Source organism: Elaeis guineensis, chromosome 1 (genome assembly GCF_000442705.2).
Source record: "Elaeis guineensis isolate ETL-2024a chromosome 1, EG11, whole genome shotgun sequence".
Taxonomy (NCBI): domain Eukaryota; kingdom Viridiplantae; phylum Streptophyta; class Magnoliopsida; order Arecales; family Arecaceae; genus Elaeis; species Elaeis guineensis.
The window spans coordinates 180,193,587-180,211,700 of record NC_025993.2 but is presented as its reverse complement, the minus strand read 5'-3'; the positions used below and the strand labels follow the sequence as shown (position 1 = coordinate 180,211,700).

Genomic DNA, 18,114 nt, shown 5'->3' with positions numbered 1-18,114 from the left:
AGTCACCTGCCAGAAGCTCTCCTTGCCCACAATTCTCCAAGCCCTTTTTTTCATTTGCTCTGCATCTGAAGCCCTTGATAGGTTGGCATCCCTTTAAGCTAAACAAAACAAGCTTCTATAATCTTGAGCATTTCTAGACAACACCAATCTAATATCCTTCCCCATCTAAACCTTGGCTGCATGTAAATGAACTGAACAATTCATACCACCCAAGCATCATTGTTGCTCCAAAGATACCATGAACAGGAAACAAACCAACCAGGTGAGGAAAGATGATACGGCCAATAGTAGATGATACACTTCTAGACACAGCAGGTTTTCAGCTTATGCTAAATAGATTCTGCTATTTGCAAGCTTAAATGGACAAGAAAAACAAAATTTATAAAATACTGACAATAAATAAATGATATTGCCACCAAATTCACAAATAAAGAACCACTTGAGGACATTTGACAGTCATGCTTTAAAAACAGCAGAACCTACACAAGGCAAACCTGAAATTTTTGCACAAGTGATGTCAGAACTAACTTGCATGTGAGTTTTAAAGGACAGTGGCACTTCATAAAGGAATACCTGACCTCGTTCCTGCATGTGGAGCAATTTTAACAGTCAAGTTCAAGAACATTTCTTTGGCTCCAGAAGTTAGCATGTAGATTTGTACAAATAAAAAAGAAAAAGGATCAATGTGCCTTCAGATGTACAAGAGAATTCTGGCAATTCCATGAGTCCAAGAGAAATATCTGCATCATCTATTGGAACAAGCTGAACTGTTGATCCTATTTAACAATGCCATTTTCCTTCAGTGGCTTCTCTTCTGCAGACTCTCTAAACTTCCAATGCGTGAATAACACCATATGATATTTACTCTTGGCTAAGCTTCGACCCTGCAAGACCATCCACCGATGAGCAATCCTCAATGAAATCTGCTTCAGGTTCTGGGCTTTGATAACCAGTTTCATCATCTAGAGTTTTAATACATGAGAAGGACCGGTCTTCCCCATCTTCTACACTCTGAATATTCTCTTGCCCACCATTAAATGGCAACTCATATGCAGGTGGGCAGTGCGGCTGTGCTCTCATCTGCACCGATCTCAACAGTGCAGCCCGTCTGAGGTCTGCTGTATGGCACACATCATTTGGTGAAGATGGAAAGCGACCTTCTGAGTCTGACCCACGTTGGTGGCGTGGATGGGAGCAGACAACAGAGGCAAGAGTGCAGCTAGGAAGAGGATAGGGATTGGAAGATGAGAACACGGTCACTTTCTGATGCCTGTGGGGAGAAACTGGACTGGTAGGGCTACTCATGACCTCAGACTGGATAGTGGTGGTGTTTAATGGGGTTTCACAGTATCGGGAATCATCTGAATCTTCTGACATTGGAGAGTACTGCGAGGCAATCTCATCCCTGAAGTAGAGAATAAGTCAGTCATATGTGCAGTTCATATAAAGCTGCTGTAACCACAGTAGGCTGCTTGTGTTGAGGACTATCAAGACTAGATAACATAAAATTATCGGGGTCCAAATGTTCCATCATTGAAGATAGATTGAAGCTTTTCCTGGAAACCTTAGGATGCAACTTTTGACAGTAGATAACAAAAAATTAGCATAGTTCAAATGGTCCATCGTTGCATGTAAAATTGAAGCTTTTCATGAAAATCTTAGGACAAATACTTCAGCTATGGCATCTGCTTCAGCAAAATCATACGTTAACCCAGCTTAACCAAGTCTTATTCACAAAGAATTGTCCATAAAAGTATTAAGAACAAAAAGGAAAAAAATTGGCATGTTTACTGAGCATGGTATACAACATTCTACAATTAAAAATAACCCAAATTGACAAGTATACACTCAACAACTTCAGACAATAGGATCATTTAAAAGGCAATTAAATAAGAATTGTAACGAGAATATAATTGAAAGAAATACCAAAAAGCTAACAACCTCCATGATTTTGCAACCCTAGTATTCTTTTTGAAGATGAATGCAACCGCACAATTCCCAAAAACATCTTTTCCAGACAAACAAAATAGTGAATTGAAAAAAACTGATTGACCGGGACTGAACAATCAACATGATTATCTTAATTGTAACTAGAAACAAGCCTTCCATTTCAGGCCAGCATTACAGCTATAATCTATTCTGTTACAATAACTATGAATTTACTTTCTCTTACCCAAGGCATACAGAATAGGAGCGATTCCTCAATAAGTACTCCAGACTCTAATGCACAAAACATTTTCATCTGAAACAATCTCTCCATTAGATTGTTCTCTATTAGGATGACCATCAAACTGGAACCATGTGCTTCATTATCATCATAAATTCTAGTTTTACTGAATCAAGAAAAAAATCTATCTTAACGATGCCAAGATCACGTGCACAAGCCATCTTTATGGCTCATCCTTTGGTTCTGATTCATAAAACCAAGTGTCCTGTGAGACTTTACCTCATATTGTAGTAGCTCATCATAAAGCTACTAAAGCCTACATCTTATAAATGTCAACCAACATTGATATCGTTATGCAACCAATCCATGATCAAGAATTAATGACTTCTTCACATCATCATACCTTTCATTTTGCAAACACTAGGGATGATTAAAGTTATTTCATCTTTGTCAAAGGCTTTAGAAGTGACAAATAGTGAGGTGGTCCTCAGTACTAAAACAGAATCTTGAGAGAAATAATTATTTTTGTCAAGGCCTTCAATAAATATTTTTTTATGGCTAATGAAGTCGATCACCTTTCTTAACTATTCAAACAGCTAACCTGGTGGCATCCTTTACTATGATACCGCAATGCTTTAAATGAGAGCAATGCTCCCAAATCCATAGAGAAGAAACTAAAAACTGAGCAGCTCATCACCATGCCAAACTTTTAGACATTAGCTATTAATGTAAGTAATTCTGGATTCTGATTCCACAATGCTTATACTATTCTTAAGTAACTCCATATAATTATTAATCATACATTGTTGTTCCATTCTTTTAACCTACTTCCTAGGTACTCTTGCCAAATGTCTTACTTTGGGTATTTAACCACAATTGGCAAAGCCATCCAACTTCTCATTAAATGCAAAAGAATCCATAATATTGAAAATACATTCCGGTAGGATATCCAAGCAACCCGAACATGCACACGACCAATAAATTGTTTCTTGAAATAGTCATACAGACTTTCCTACAATACCTAAAATCAAATGCAGATATCATATGAGATCATCAATTTCGTTGAAGGAAATTTGTACCTAAAATGAAAGAACATATAAATACATACAGAGCAAAAAAAAAAAAAAAAGCCTAACTTAGGATTATATAAGATGCAGATCAGTTCGTATTGTATTGCAAAAGAGCTATATATAATAAAGAATTAAAAGAAAATAGTAAAATTGAAAAATACTAATGCTGCTCCATAGGATAGGAAGAAGCAGGGGAAAGGGGGGCCTTAATTTGCAGCTAGCGCTCTCAAGGCTGAAGAAAAAAGCGGTGCACTGGTTAGAATTTGATAAATCCATCCCTCTGTGGGGTGCATATTGTCGGCATTGAGCCAAGAATGAATTTATTAGCTGTGCAAATCAATGGCTCCTATAATGTAATAAAAACATGTCTGCTGGAAAAAATTTTAAATTATACATCAGAAGTAATGGCTCTTCTATAATGGAGAAGAAATAAATTATACATCAGAAGTGGAAAAAGAAAAAAGAAAAAAAAATATAGGACAGTACTTGTTCATGTGATGGAAAAAAAGATGAGGATGAAAGCCTATATTTTATCTCTGTACATTTGTTTACCATGTTGTGTACAATACCAATCAAGAAGAGATTGAACAACAGCTTCCATAAAATTAAAGTAAATATTCTTGCTGTACACTTATATATTCTGACTTTACGACACTGTTCATAAAGTAAGGGATAATGTTTCGATATTCTTTTTATATCTTCTTGGGCTTGGAAGACTTATTTTAAAGAATATACAATAGCAAACTCAATATATAAAAAGGATAAAATAAAAAGCATACCTGGGGTAACAGATGCTTTCAGATCTTGCTGGGGATTCCATGAGATTCTCAGGAAGGGAATCCCCCACTGACAATCCATTCATACTGGAAGCCATTATCTAAACCACAATAAAATAGCCAATCATCACCAACCAATTATACGGTAACGAGTCCAAAAGATGATCGCTTGGAAGTAAAAGGAGAAAACTCTAATTAAAAATAAAATATAATTAGATAGTTAATTAAGCTCATCAACTTATCTCTCTTATTTCCTTCAGATAATATATTCTACATTGAGTGAAATAAAAGAGGGGCAAAAGACAATGAAGAAAACTAAAATGTTCAAGCAAACACAGTCGATATACCACGGTCGACAGGGAACTAAGAACAAACCTAGCAGCACTGAAAGCATCAATTTTATACCCTACCAAAGATCATTTTTTTTTAACACATTCGCTGATAATCCGTCAACCAAACAAAACTCAAAATCACATAAGATTAATTTATTTTTTTTATAGAAAAAAAGCTTCCTGGGTGTAGAATAATAGATATCCAAGCAAAGAAGATAATTTTGTTTTGTATTGATTTCAGCTATACAAACAAAATCCGACATCCTTGAAGGAGAAGAACAAAAACCAAGAATCTATTTTCGTTCATCACTTCGATAAAAATTTGGGCAACAGTTAGATGTTAATTTTTCTTCACAAATAGATCACTGAAGAATAGAAACCCAAAAAACAAACAAGATAGATTTTTTACTATTGTTTTCATCAAATAAACAAAATTCCACCCCATTTAAAGAAGAACGAAAACCATATCCAAGCGCGAGCTCCAAGACCATTACGTATATCGTTTTTTTGTTTTTTTCCTTAAACAGAAAAAGACGAAGAAGAAGATTCGGCCACGAAATACAAACCTCACTAAGATAACGCTTGTGGGAATGGAAGTTGTCGAGGTAGACCTCATCCTCCGGATCTCTCCCCCTCTTCCCGTTCGGCGACGCCGCTGCCGCCGACGATGACGAACACGCGCTCGCCGCTGCCGACGACGACGCCTCGCCACCGCCACCGCCCATCTCGCCACTCCTCTCTCTCTCTCTCTCTCTCTCGTGACTCAGTACCAAAATATACGGAGGAGGAGAAAAAGGGAAAAAATTGAGAGGAAAAGCATCGGTCGTGGGACGCTCCCTGTTACATCTATAACGGTAAAAGAGGTTTAGGTTTAATCAACTTAATTTACCACCGATGCCATTATTTTTCCGTTAATTAGCCTAATAACATTCACTATTAAAGCTATGAGGGAAAAAATTTCCGGCCAGAATGCAGGATGGCCAATTACAACGTTGAGTTAATGGGGTTTTCTATTTCACCTCTGGACGGCGTTATGGATGATGGTGTTCTCGCTGACAGGGGTTGTATCTTTGGGGCGAAAGAAGGAATTCGCCATCCTTCGCGCGAATCCACCGTTGGATTGCGCAGTGGGCGCTTCGAGATCCGCGCAGCTGCTGAAGGAAAGATGTTCGGCTTGCTTTGCGAGCTGTGCAGAGTGGGATCCAACGGTCGACATTGCGAAGGATGATCGATCATTCTTTCTCTTGAAAGAAACAACTCGAACCAGTAGTTGACAGGCCAAGGAGGACACGTCATCAGCAAAGATCGATGCTGTTTGAGGGCATTCAGCGACCGGCTTCGGAAAATAAGGATCCAGGGGAACCTTTTTCCTGTCTACGGACATCCACGCGTGGCGCGCCGGCGCCGAATGAGTGGAAAAAAGAGACGCAGATTCCGATCGGACGGCCACAGTTTTTTGAAGGCCACATGATGCTTTCGAACGGCACCGGAATTAGTAGGTGCCCCACGGAAGTTTTAATTTAGCCGCAGCAAGAGGAGGAGGAGGAGGAGGAGGTATCCAACGAAGCAAAGAAATGCATGGGTGGTCAGAATGAGCAGGGGCACTCCGGTGCCTTTACTGTACAATTGAACCAGCTTCATGTGTTGCCCTTCAAAATTCTTGTGCAAGGGGAATAGCTTTTGGAGAGACTTCATCAGCTTGTGTTAGTTTCCGTTTGGACAATCTTTTATCTTTCATTCCTTGTGCTCAGACTGGGGCCACCAGCATAACATAAAGCTCTCCTGCAGTCATCAGTGAGTCCAGTTGCTAGCAGTGACAATAAATTCATCAAATGATCGTGCTGGGGTGCAGTGGACTACAAGTGATCTCCCAAACAGATTTAGCAAAACAGCAGTCGAACATGACGAGTTCCGCATCCTCTGAACAAAGAGCAGGTTGCAAGGGTTCCTTTTCCAAGTAACTTTCCCCCATAAGTAGCAGACCCTAGGGGCCATGGTACAACTCGCGTTGTATCATGGTTCTTGGATTAGGAGTATAAATTTCTCTCTGCTTCAAGTCGCATGTAAAGCTACTTCCCCCGCATGGTATAACATGTTGATTAAATCCAGGAATGATAGAGAACATGACAAAATGAGCGAAAAGAAGCCGAGTCCCAAGCCTCATTCCTAGTGAGCCAGACGCATTCTTGTCCTTCTGAAAGCTTGGTCACATTAAACCAGGCTTTGGTCATCAAAACTAGTAAAAGGATTGATTTCTGCATATGGAGAACTTTACATGAATATTAATATAAGTATGAAAAAACAAAGATTAATATGCAAATACAAAAAAAAAAAAAAAAAAAGGATGGGACTAATGTGCAACAAATAAAAAAACATGCCAAGAAAAATTGAAAATACCAACTATAAACAAATAAGAAAAAAATACGAGAAAATATTTTTCGTTTTAGCGAAATCATACCAAAATTCCTTTTTAGTGAGAGAAAACTATAATAAAAAAAATTATAAAATAAATAAATTAGAAAAATTATAAATATCAATCATAAATAAAAAAGAAAATATCTGACTATGATGTTTGTACGAATAGATAAATATGGGTAACAGTACCAAACGTCTATAAAGAAACAAGAAAAAATAATCTATCTGCGCACATTATTTTTCCTAATTTACATATTATAGCTTCAAATACTATATTATTTTTTTACATGCGTTGCACACTCCCGGGAGCTAATAAGATAAAAATCTGAATTCAATAAGAAAAATTCACTCAATTAAAAAAAAAAAAAGCCTTAAGATCCATTTATATTTATATTTTATTATTTTCTTAAATATGTTCTGCAATGTGCTCCATTATCACCATATGTTAAAAGTTCGGCAAGGATTAACCATGACCAAAAGCCTTTGTCCCGACCAACTTTTGGCATCAGTTAAGAAAATCACGAATCTAGCATTCCTCCCAACACCTACCTAAACAACCGATAATGGCAAGAATTAGGCCTACCAGCGTAGTCTCATTTCCCAATCGCTCTTCCAGATCAATAGAATAATGTTTAAATTTGACTAACTAACTTCAATAATTTAACCACACTTCACCCTTCTACCAAAACAAAGGAAAAGATCCTGATTACATGGGTTATGCAACTCTAGCACTCGACCTAATCACAAAAAGTTTACATTACCAATTCTGCATCAATTACAGATGAAACTATGCAACACACTTGCAGTTGGAAAGGAAAAGGTCATCAAGAAAGACCATGGTGATCTACCACAGTGGCACCGCATCCACCCAAGCTGAAGCTGAGCTGAAGTCTAAGCATGTTAGCAATAAGCCTCTTTACAATAACCAGCTTATAACTACAAAAACCTTGCAGGGGAACAGAAGACGAGATAAAATTATTTTGAAAGGAAAAAATTGTTCAGCAGAATTACTTGCACATGGTGCCTTCTAAAAGCCCTTCCAACGTGTGTCCATTGTTCATGGAAACATTGAAGTTATTCTAGAGCCATGTCAATGCATCCTTGAAACAAGTTCATTCATCCAGACTCAAGGGGGAAAAGGAAAAGAATTATTGAGGTCCTTGCAAAACAAATAAGCATAAATGGAGATGTTATTCCATGCATGTGGGTACACCACGGCAGGGTGTTCTAATGCAATTTGTCATCAAGAAGTCATACTGGGGAGAAAAGGCTAAAGCCACAATGAAGAAACCATTCATAGATCAACATATCCAGCAAAGGCAATTAAAAATGAGGTCAATAGTCACTCGACAATAAGAAGTGACATTATCCTGGGAGTATATAAAACTGAGAACAGCTGAGATCATTGGATTGTGGCCTAATATATCAACAACCGAAGATTGCCCCTGGCTGGCTCTGAGAATGTGGACGTAGAAAACAAATAACCATAGCCAAAGACAAGGGCTCATCTCCCATGAGTTTCCTATGCTTCTGCATTGGAGACTTTTTAGTCGGTATCCCATATAAATGCAGAAGAGAACGATCCACTGGTCATAAGGTTTAAGATTGCAATGCTAAAACCTAAGCTCCCCTTTTCTCCCTGCAAAAGACATCATGCGGAATAATGCAACGCATTAGACTGCATTAAGGTATGCATGTTATGACAGACAGCAGAACAGATTTTAAAGTAACTATGATTCAACAATATAGCTAACTCCTAGGAAATACTAGATGATCAAATACTTAAAATTTCAATCTCTACAATTGACTGCCACATGACTACCATCCATCATAGTAACAAGCATAAATGCTTGACCAACAAAGACATCAGTCCAAATTCAGATGTAGCTTTACCAGAATCAAGCCAACAAATTAACTGAATTTATTACTAAAGAAAACTACATCAGTAATGCCATCTACTGAAGCAAGGTCCATAAAAATATCAAGAGGAGGATCTAATTAAGTTCAGAGAAAAATCAACTTAACATGGCTAATAGGAAATTGATATTCTCCTTCAACTCAAACATCAAAGATCCTATAAGGGAAAGGTGCTTTTGTGTAGTTGAACTACATGTGATGTTTAAACTCGGATAATGATAGATTTGGCCCGATGGTAGGAAAATCAGATGGCTTCATGTTCTAATAGGTTTTCTAGAATTCTCCAACATAACCCCTGATTCTGAATAGTTTGTTGTTATTGATTCAAGCAAGAGAGAAGGAAGACAAATATTATGCAGATGCAATCTTTAGACGCGGCCTGTGTAAATGAGAAATAATTGAAGTTTTTTGCTCTTTTCCATCACCAGGATTGACATGGAGGATCATCAAATACTTGATTTGAGATGTGCAACAGTTCTTTCTCTGTCCAGGTTTGTCATAAATGTAATGCTTTTGCAGAGTCTGTGTAATCAACCCAAAAATGTTACAATATAACGATGCCATGCAAGAATCAAACATAATGCAAACAGTGGTCATGTAAAATATCCTCCATGAGAATCTTCCTCAATTATAAGAGACAATGAGGAAAAAGTGAACCACTTCTTGCAGTGGACAAAATCATGGGCATGGTACTCTCATATTCTGCCTTTATTTAAAGAGGTTTGGCCTTGATTACTTTGGTTAAGTGGTTGATCCCCCTAGGTTGTGAAGTGGAACATGATTTACTAGCTTTCGAATTTTGAAATTGACCACATGAAGCTGATTTTTTAAAAAAACAATATGGTGCTTGGTATCCATGTGATTTAGCAGGAAAACTGCAAGGAGAGGAACTTGAGGGACTTTAGAACACAATTTATTTTGTGGACACTGTGTGGCGCAATGTAACCATCCACCATTTGTAATTGTGCACTATAGAACTTTTGAACTTTTTTTTTCTGTTTTTTTTTCTTTCATTGTTCTTCACTTTCCTCTTACTCTCTTTGTCAGGAACAGAGGAGGAATTTTTGTTCTTCACCTTGATAATGAATGCTTTTGACACAAACAGACACAGAGGATAAAAATGAAGCACAAATGTGTCATTGGATTTCAAACATGTTAAAATTTCCCCCCAATTCCCTCACAATGACAATCCCAACTGGTGCCTCACAACCCATCATAGGATGAGAGTTCTTAAAAGTTAATCTCATCCATCCATGTGGAACTACACATGGCACCTCATAGTCACAGATCATCTCATGCCATTTCCTAGATCCACCCAAAAAAAAAAAAAACACCCACAACAGGTAAAAAAAAAAACCACTTCCAAGGAAAAAAAAATTAGAAACTATAGGAAGCTCTAACTACTATTCTTTTGGAAGACCTTTACACTCTTTTGCAAGTGATTTCAAGGAAAAAGAGCCATCATCACCTCCTTGGTTAGGAATAAATGTAGATCCAATATGAAGGAGGCTTGGGTGGAGGAAGCAATAAAGGAGTAAATGATTATCATGATTGCAAAATCTCTACAATGCTTCCTCCTCTCTCCTTTCATCATTTTTTATATTTTCTTTCTCATTTCTTTTCTCATTGAAAACATAAGAAAATCTATTTAGGGACCCATCTTTGCCGGTAGAGGGATGTTCCATAAGACCTTTCCTCGGCTAATCTGAGAATATCAAAGAATCTAAACCTAATGGGGGAAACCTGTGAAACTATTGTGAACATCAAATATCTCGAAGGTCTTTCAAAACAGTGAAGTAGCTAATCCCCCACCTGCAAAGATGGGTCTCTAAATAGGTTTTTTCAGGCATTCTATGTTTAAAGTAAAGATAACAGAGATAGAGAGCATGGGAAAACAAGAAAGGAGAGGGGAGGAGAGACATCACATTCACTTCCTCCTTCCAAACCTCCTAGCTATTAGGTCTCTATATAGTAGACCCCTAACCAAGGAGGTGAAGTCTTTTCTTTCAAGTTGCTCTCAGAGGAACCACGAGGTCCTTGATTGTGTAAGGTCCCAGGTAGAGAAGGGTGGAGGCAATGGGTGAAACTAAGAAAAAGGTAGTGAAAAGGGTCGAGAAAATCCTCCATTAGAGAAGTATAGCATATGGTAACCTCCTTGAATTTCTAAGCTTCACCTTATTTTCTGTCTTAAAAGGGGAGGGGGATACTTCCAGAGGCAGCTAGGGCAGTTCAAGGATTAGAATGATATTGCAGAAACTTACTGGGTAGAAGGACAGCTAGGATTGCTTAAAGGGGTGGCATGAGATGATTAAGGATAGGGAATGCCATAAAATTTGCTCCATGGATGGTCGCATTAGCTTCTAGAGACTTCTCATCCAATGATGGAGAATGAAAGGTGTTTTGGAACATGCAGGTGTTTGCTCCACAAAGTTTACACCTACATGGAATTCAGAATATTTGGTTATTAAGACGAAAGATGTTTTCTTGTGGGTTAAAACAAAGGGCTAACCCCATAGTAGCTAGCACTGAAAGGCATCCATTCGCACTACAATGTCCCTTATAAGTTGCCCTTGTCTCAGCCAACAGAACACTAACATCCCACAATGGAGTAAGGGTAGCACAAGAAGTTGGCCCATGTGATCATAATAGTAAAATATCCACCAGTAAATACAAGACTCATGCCAAAACCATTAAAATACGTTTTCAATCAAGTAGCAGGGTTGGCCAAAAAATAAGAAGGTTGTTCAAAAGGCCTTTGGTAGAAAAGGCACCCTGAAGGCCCATGCTAGACCATATCAACATGCACCAAGCATATGGTACCATACCAGTTGTGAGCCAATACTTTGTACAGGCATTTACAGGCTCACTACCACAAATCAGCCAGTACCAATTCTGTAGCAGAATGATACCAATACTGGTACTGTAACCATTACTGCAAATCATAGGCCTGACCAAGTTCACAAGGGGAGAAGGAGATAATCAAGCCAATACTCATTGACAAAGACAAGTGCCATCCTAAGCATTCCTTCAACCATTAACAACACACCCTGAAAGAACTTTATATTTATACCCTTCCAAAATTGCCATAATATATAAATCAGCCTAGTCCAATTACAATCTTCATCCCTGTCAGCAGTTGTTTGATTAAGGAAAGCCCAAATCTGATCATAATCAATCAGCCGAGCCCACATCTCAAATGAGTAACCAAGTAAAGCCTCCACATAACATCAGCTCGAGCACAATGGGAGGAAGTTTTTTTTGTGAGGCTTCAATGTTAAAAGGACCACATGCAACCACATATGTGGAGGTAATCTCTTGACTGCACATCCAATATGTGGTTACCATATGCCATCGAGCTACAAATAGGCAGTATAAGAAACCAACTCAGCATTATGGGCCAAGTATGCTTAACATCATATACGGCCACATATGCAGCTCACTTAATATTATGCTGCCACACACGCAGCCTCTCATAAGCATTGTTAATAATATCAATTCATCAATAATATTAAATAACTGCTATTAAATATTAAATACAAAGTTGGTCATAAGCATTGTAAATGATAGTTGTTATTGTAATTGATGCGACCATCATTATGATTTTTATTTTTCTATATCTGTATTTTATTTATTTAAAATATTTACATATGCATCTTCGCATATATGACATGTAGCCCCCTAACTGCATGCATATTGTAGCTTCCTTTTAAAACCATGCATGACGTGATGGGAATTTTCAAGAGAGATAAGGATATTGGAAGCAAAAGCAAACAGAAGGCAAAACATAAGACATTGCAAATGGGAAATCCATGTATTGTTTATGCAGAGAATGTTGTTAGCAGAAATGGAAGTTCATTAAAGAAAATCTTAGGTTTATTCTCTAACAAGTGGCACGGATATGTGGGGAGACAGTCAAAAGAAAAAAAATTAGGGCACGAGGGTAAGATGGTACATCGGGAGAAGTAGTGAAGCTCGGCTGTTGAAATCAGCTAACACCTAAAATCTAGATTAAGGAGGGTTACGTGGTGTATTCCTACAATCAAGTTGGTGGGTAGACGGGAGCAATCTTGGGTGGAATAGATATGGTTTGAGGTGAATTGATTAGTATGAATGGGTGAATTAATAGGTGACAATGGGTGAATTAGAACATGGATGAATAAATTAGTGGGTGCAGATGGGTGACTAGCGAGCCTAAATGGAACCATAGATACATGAAGCCTCTATAGATATTTATGGTGACTGTAATCTCCTAAAATACATGTCGATGCTGAGAACATAGGGATTAAATCTGTCTGGGATTAGCTTCAGAGTCCATTAGATACCATTTATAACAAATAATGATAAGTTGTTCCTAAACTTTTAATGATCGAAAGTCACGGAAAAAAATCAACAATCACGTGAGATGGCTTCAACAAGCTAATTTTGTAAATCTACATAAATGTTTAGCTTCCTTGTGGTTTAGATAAATCTAAAACAAGAGTAAGAAGAAAGCTAGAAAACTAATAGTCTAATACATTTCTGGAGTTTGCACCTGGTAAGAAATATAACCAATGCAAATCAAATAACAGTCTTTTTATGTTGTTTACATTGTTTTATTACCTTATCTCCAATCTAAAGGTTAAAAGATTTGCACATAATGTGCTCACATAACCAGTACACTATCCAAACTACTGAATTTTATTATTTATAACATATAAATAAAAAAGTACCTTGATGTCCTATCTGAGGCAGAAGAAGATTATATGAATTGTTCTTGTGCTTAATTAAAATATTATTGAAGCAAGGAAAAAAAAGAGCTACTCACCCAGCTACTATGTTTGCAGCACTATACTAAGGCCTGGCTCTGCACTCTTGTTTCTCAATTTTATGATAGGATATTGAATCACCAGACAAGATAATGTTGCAATTAAACTAAGAACCACTATTCTATTTTGCCAGCTCAAGCCTCCTAATGTCTGGCCTCTATATAGACATAAAAGTTTACCAACCAACTTACATACATTGAGACATTAGTCCAAAGAAAAAAAAAATACCCACATAACACCACTTCCAGTAAGAGACATCAAGGCATCAAGATTCATAAGCCAATGGGTTTTTAATAGGCACTGTCGGGAATAATCTCATAAGACATGTGGCAAAGAAAATGTCAAGGTCTAGAAAATGCACCTGCTGCGAACTAAGAATTAGATAATGCCATCTAGAAGAGCCTCAAACAATGACGATAATAAAACAGTAAGTATAACAACTGATAAACAGGCAAACAGAAAGAAAACTGCACGGAACCAAAGAAAGAAGATAGTTCTGGTGGAAATACCATCTGAATAGGAACCTGAGTCTCCTATGGCTCAACTGTTGTCACCTGCTGCCACTCACCATCCACCGCCTCTTTCCACAGTGTAACATTGTTATTGCCATCAGCCACAGCCAATATATTCCCAGTCAATGACCATGACACCCTCCAGACAGGGTTCTTGAAATCATTTAGAACCTTACCCTCCCACTGCTCCCCCTCCTTTGCCAATGTCCATATGACCACTGTACCGTCCTGTGAAGCACTTGCCATGGTCGACTTTGGAAGGCCTAAATTTGGGGCCCAGGCCACATCCCTCACCCAATCCGTGTGCATCTGAAGGGCAGGAGAACAGTCCAGTTTCCAGCTCCCATTGTACAATCTCCAAACCTTAACTGTGTTGTCACAACCACCAGATGCAAGCTTATATGTAAGCTCCCCCAACCCAATAAGTGAGCCAGGGGGTGTTGCTGGCGCCCACGAGACAGAGGTGACGCCAACTGGATGTGCCATTTCAATCCTTGTTGTATCCCAACCGCCATCAGATCGAGCAGTAAAGACTGATATAGACCCATCTGAGGACCCACAGGCAAGGCAAAGGCCGAGCTCATAAGGAGCCCAGGCAATCGAATTGACTGACGATTTGTGGTCAGTGAACACATGGGCCTGCACCCACTGGTTTGGGGTGGTGCCTTCCTTCCAGATGATCACACGGCTATCATAGCTGCAGGAGGCAAGAATGGAGCCGAACTTGGGATGGGCCCATACAACCTGCCACACAGGTCCTTGGTGGCCACTCAGAGTGGCTAGAAGCTGAGATGGGGAGGAGGCGTTACCAACAGTGATGACCTTGATGGTAGAGTCAGAGGAGGCAGTGGCAAGGCACTTGCCATAGTAATCCATGGCAACATCATGGACCATGTCCTGATGACCAGTCTCGATCTTCTGAGAAGGCATGATTCTGACTTATACTAGCAACTGTATAATCTCTGCTTCTGTATTCTGCTCATGGTAAGAAAATCAGTGATTAATTTCCCAAAATGAATTTTCATTTTTAATGTCTAACAATTCAAATCCATAAAGAATTGCAACCTACAAACCAAAGATAGATATATATGACTGATTTCACATAAATTTTGTGTTATTAAAATAAAAGCCTGTCACCTTGATCAGTCAAGAGATATAATCTATGTCTCAGCTCACTCTCTTTTGCCAGTTTCAACCAGATCAAGACTACTTCTCTGCAAGCAAAATTTGTCTTTTTTATGTCCTTTTTTTTAATTTCTAACAAATCAGTCCCACTTAGTGTTTCAATTTACACCCACCAAAAAAAAAAAAAAGGAATAAAAATGATTGATTTCACGTACGTTTTTGTTTTTTTTTTTGAAAAAAAATCCGTTATTTTGACCAAACAACAGATTCAACCTGTGAGATGGCATGACACTAGCTATTACTTCCAAGATACCTGGGCCTCTGCTCACCTTCCTCGACTGTGGTGATCATATCAAACATTGTTTTCAAGAAAAACATATCAGTATCAGGTTCCACCATTCAGATGGGCAAATAAATTCAGGAAGCGATCAGAAAAAGATGGATCAGACCATTAATTTCATGCAAATTTCGTTTTTCTCCTGAACAAAAGGTGTACCATTCTCATAAAGCAACTAAATCCCAAATTTAGAAATCATTAAACAATAGAGAAATTCGGCCGAAATATGGCACGGTGGACCGTAACATCTCACTCAAAATACGAGATACAAATCCGAATCCGTCTGCCTTGCGTCGCCCTTGGATCAATCAGAGAAATTCGGCAGCTTCCCTAATAATCCAAGAAAATGGCACGGCGGATCGTAAAATCTCACTCAAAATACGAGATACAAATCCGAATCCGTCTGCCTTGCGTCGCCCTTGGATCAATCAGGGAAATCCCGTGGCTTCCCTGATAATCCAAGAAAAATGGCACGGCGGATCGTAAAATCTCACTCAAAATACGAGATACAAATCCAAATCCGTCTGCCATGCGTCTTCCTTGGATCGATCAAACATGCGCTTCTTTAGGGCTTTTTGGCTCAGGGAAACCCTAAAGCGATCCAGAAGCAGCTGGATTCTGATAAAACGGAAAGAGATTCCTCTCACAACCCCTAACGCTAGATCCTACTGAATCGAATCAAGAAAGAGAAAGAGAGAGAGAGAGAGAGAGAGAGAGAGAGAGAGCTACCTCGCGAGATCGAGATGGAGATCGAGCAGAGCTCTCTGATCCCAGAACTGGAAAACGCTTTGGACATTTAGGCCTTCTTCCGCCTTGATATGTTAGCGACTTAGCACGGTTCCGAAAACGGTGCCCAAAGCGGGTCCGGTAGCAGCCACTTGATCAGACCCGGACTTTAGGGTTTGGACCCATTTGTTGGGTTTGGTTGATAGACATGACACGGTCCAACGTTTCAAAAATAGTTCAAAAATGTGAGCATGGTTGCAGACAGTAATGACGGCTTTTGTGCACCCTACTTAGGTTATAAGCTTATTGGTGATACAATTATTTAACAACTATCATAACCAAGTCATTATTATTATAATGGTATCATGTAACAGAATTTATTTATTTTCTCTAGCTATTTCATTGATTATTTATGTTATAATTTTTGCAATGGAAATAGTTTTGTTCTTTGGAGAGATTGGTGCAGTAATATCATCCTGAATTAGCACTTGTGGTCAGGGTACAATGATATTGTCTATTGCAGTGACAATTGACAATAATTCATGTGATAATGAAAATTTGGGACAACAATTCTGATTTTTCCGATCAAAACATGATCTATTACATCATTATAAGGATCCACACTGATTTTAGACTTGGTCATCGAACAACCGGATAGCATTATTTGTGGTCCCAAAGTTTAGATATGATGTGGACTTTGCAAGATTGTGTATCATATGTATCCAAATATTAGATGAGGCATCAATTGAAGGCAAGTCATTCAATTTCACTCCTCCAAACTCTAGGATCAGATCCAATTCAAGGTGGGTCAGCTTAATAAAGTCCGTTCCAAGACAACTATTTGCGTGGGACACCCTCTCTCAGATGAGCTGAATGGGATCACCTCCCATTTGTTATGTCATGGTCAGATGAAGATGTTTTTTCTTTCTTTTCTTTTCTTTTCTTTTCCTTTTTTTTTTTTTGTTTTTGTTTTTGTTTTTGTTTTTGGGTGTCTTGGGAGCTCTTTTGGTTGTTGAAAGCAATGCTCTATCAAGTGATGAAGCTGGACTTCCTCCAAATGTACTTGTCCATCTAAGGTACCATAAATTCATGAAAGGATGGCCTAGTTTTTTTAAGTGCAAACTTGTTACAATTTGGCCCTTTGGATAGGATTTCTATGAAGGTTTCAGCAAAGATCCTTCTCTCCAAAAATAAGGGGTGTATATTATTAAATTCTCCAATTTTATTTATTGATGCAACACTTGTTTTTTCCATCTTCAAGTTGTCCGTACTACATGCTATTGAGGTGGCATTCCAGCGAAACGGATCTTTACTTCCAACAAAGTGATCTGGATTCGAGTCTCGATAGATATCGAGCTACGACTAAATATTAGGGTACAAATAACTGCTAATAGAGCATATCCTGATGGTCCGGACATGACATCTCGAAGCGATATTTGATTCATTGGCCTTTGATGCTATTGAAGTGGCGTACTCATCCATTGGGTTCGCCCATATGGTGAAGAGAAGGCCGCTTATTCACTTAGACTCAGTTTCGAATCAAACATTCTCCAATGAGGTTTGAGGCTCTGTGGTCGCATCCAGAGAAGGTAGATGCGTCGGGTTGCCCTCCTCCAACTCCCGTTTCTCTTATTTTTAATAAATTTCTAAAGTAGCGAGAGGGTGAATTAAATATATCATTATAAAGATAATAAGGATAATTGATCTCATTTGAATATGAGTAACATAGTTAATATCTAAAACCCCTATACAAAGGAGTAATGATGTTAAAATAAAAAAAACTCCCATTCATTCACATTCCCTCTACTATCTCAAAATTTATTAAAAGTATTTATTTTTATTTTGATAATAAATTGCATCAATATTAAGATTTCCATGCCTTGGCTTGAGTAGTGCCATCATTTTTGAAAAAAAAATTTATTAAAAAAATTC

General features: G+C 38.3%; 2 protein-coding genes across 5 annotated transcripts; both read right to left on the bottom strand.

Moving 5' to 3' along the window:
- Positions 1 to 535: 535 nt before the first annotated feature.
- On the bottom strand, positions 536 to 6,566 carry LOC105039913 (uncharacterized). Its single transcript, XM_010916234.4, has 4 exons — positions 5,365 to 6,566; positions 4,912 to 5,191; positions 4,017 to 4,114; positions 536 to 1,405 (listed from the first exon to the last, which is right to left on the bottom strand). The coding sequence occupies exons 1-4, from the start codon at positions 5,727 to 5,729 to the stop codon at positions 862 to 864; spliced, it is 1,287 nt and encodes a 428-aa protein (XP_010914536.2). The 5' UTR covers positions 5,730 to 6,566; the 3' UTR covers positions 536 to 861.
- An 811-nt stretch (positions 6,567 to 7,377) lies between these two features.
- On the bottom strand, positions 7,378 to 16,334 carry LOC105039912 (protein transport protein SEC13 homolog B). 4 transcript variants are annotated; one of them, XR_012137802.1, is made up of 4 exons: positions 16,186 to 16,334; positions 13,992 to 14,969; positions 7,772 to 7,919; positions 7,378 to 7,644 (listed from the first exon to the last, which is right to left on the bottom strand). XR_012137802.1 is itself a non-coding variant. In XM_029262958.2 (3 exons), exon 2 carries the CDS (start codon positions 14,922 to 14,924, stop codon positions 14,016 to 14,018), a length of 909 nt encoding a protein of 302 aa, XP_029118791.1. In that variant the 5' UTR covers positions 14,925 to 14,969; positions 16,186 to 16,334; the 3' UTR covers positions 7,378 to 7,919; positions 13,992 to 14,015. The 4 variants fall into 4 exon arrangements, 3 of the variants coding, with proteins under 3 accessions (XP_029118791.1, XP_019704016.1, XP_010914535.1); XM_029262958.2 differs by having other exon boundaries at positions 7,378 to 7,919; XM_019848457.3 differs by lacking the exons at positions 7,378 to 7,644; positions 7,772 to 7,919 and adding an exon at positions 7,933 to 8,438.
- Positions 16,335 to 18,114: the final 1,780 nt, after the last annotated feature.

Excerpts from the sequence above, each read along its gene's own strand:
- LOC105039912 (XM_029262958.2), bottom strand. The coding sequence starts at position 14,924 with ATGCCTTCTCAGAAGATCGAGACTGGTCATCAGGACATGGTCCATGAT.
- LOC105039913 (XM_010916234.4), bottom strand. The coding sequence starts at position 5,729 with ATGTCCGTAGACAGGAAAAAGGTTCCCCTGGATCCTTATTTTCCGAAG. Across the intron at positions 4,115-4,911 it reads ACAAGCGTTATCTTAGTGAG|ATAATGGCTTCCAGTATGAA; the intron begins GTTTGTATTTCG and ends ATTGTGGTTTAG. Across the intron at positions 1,406-4,016 it reads GAAAGCATCTGTTACCCCAG|GGATGAGATTGCCTCGCAGT; the intron begins GTATGCTTTTTA and ends TCTCTACTTCAG.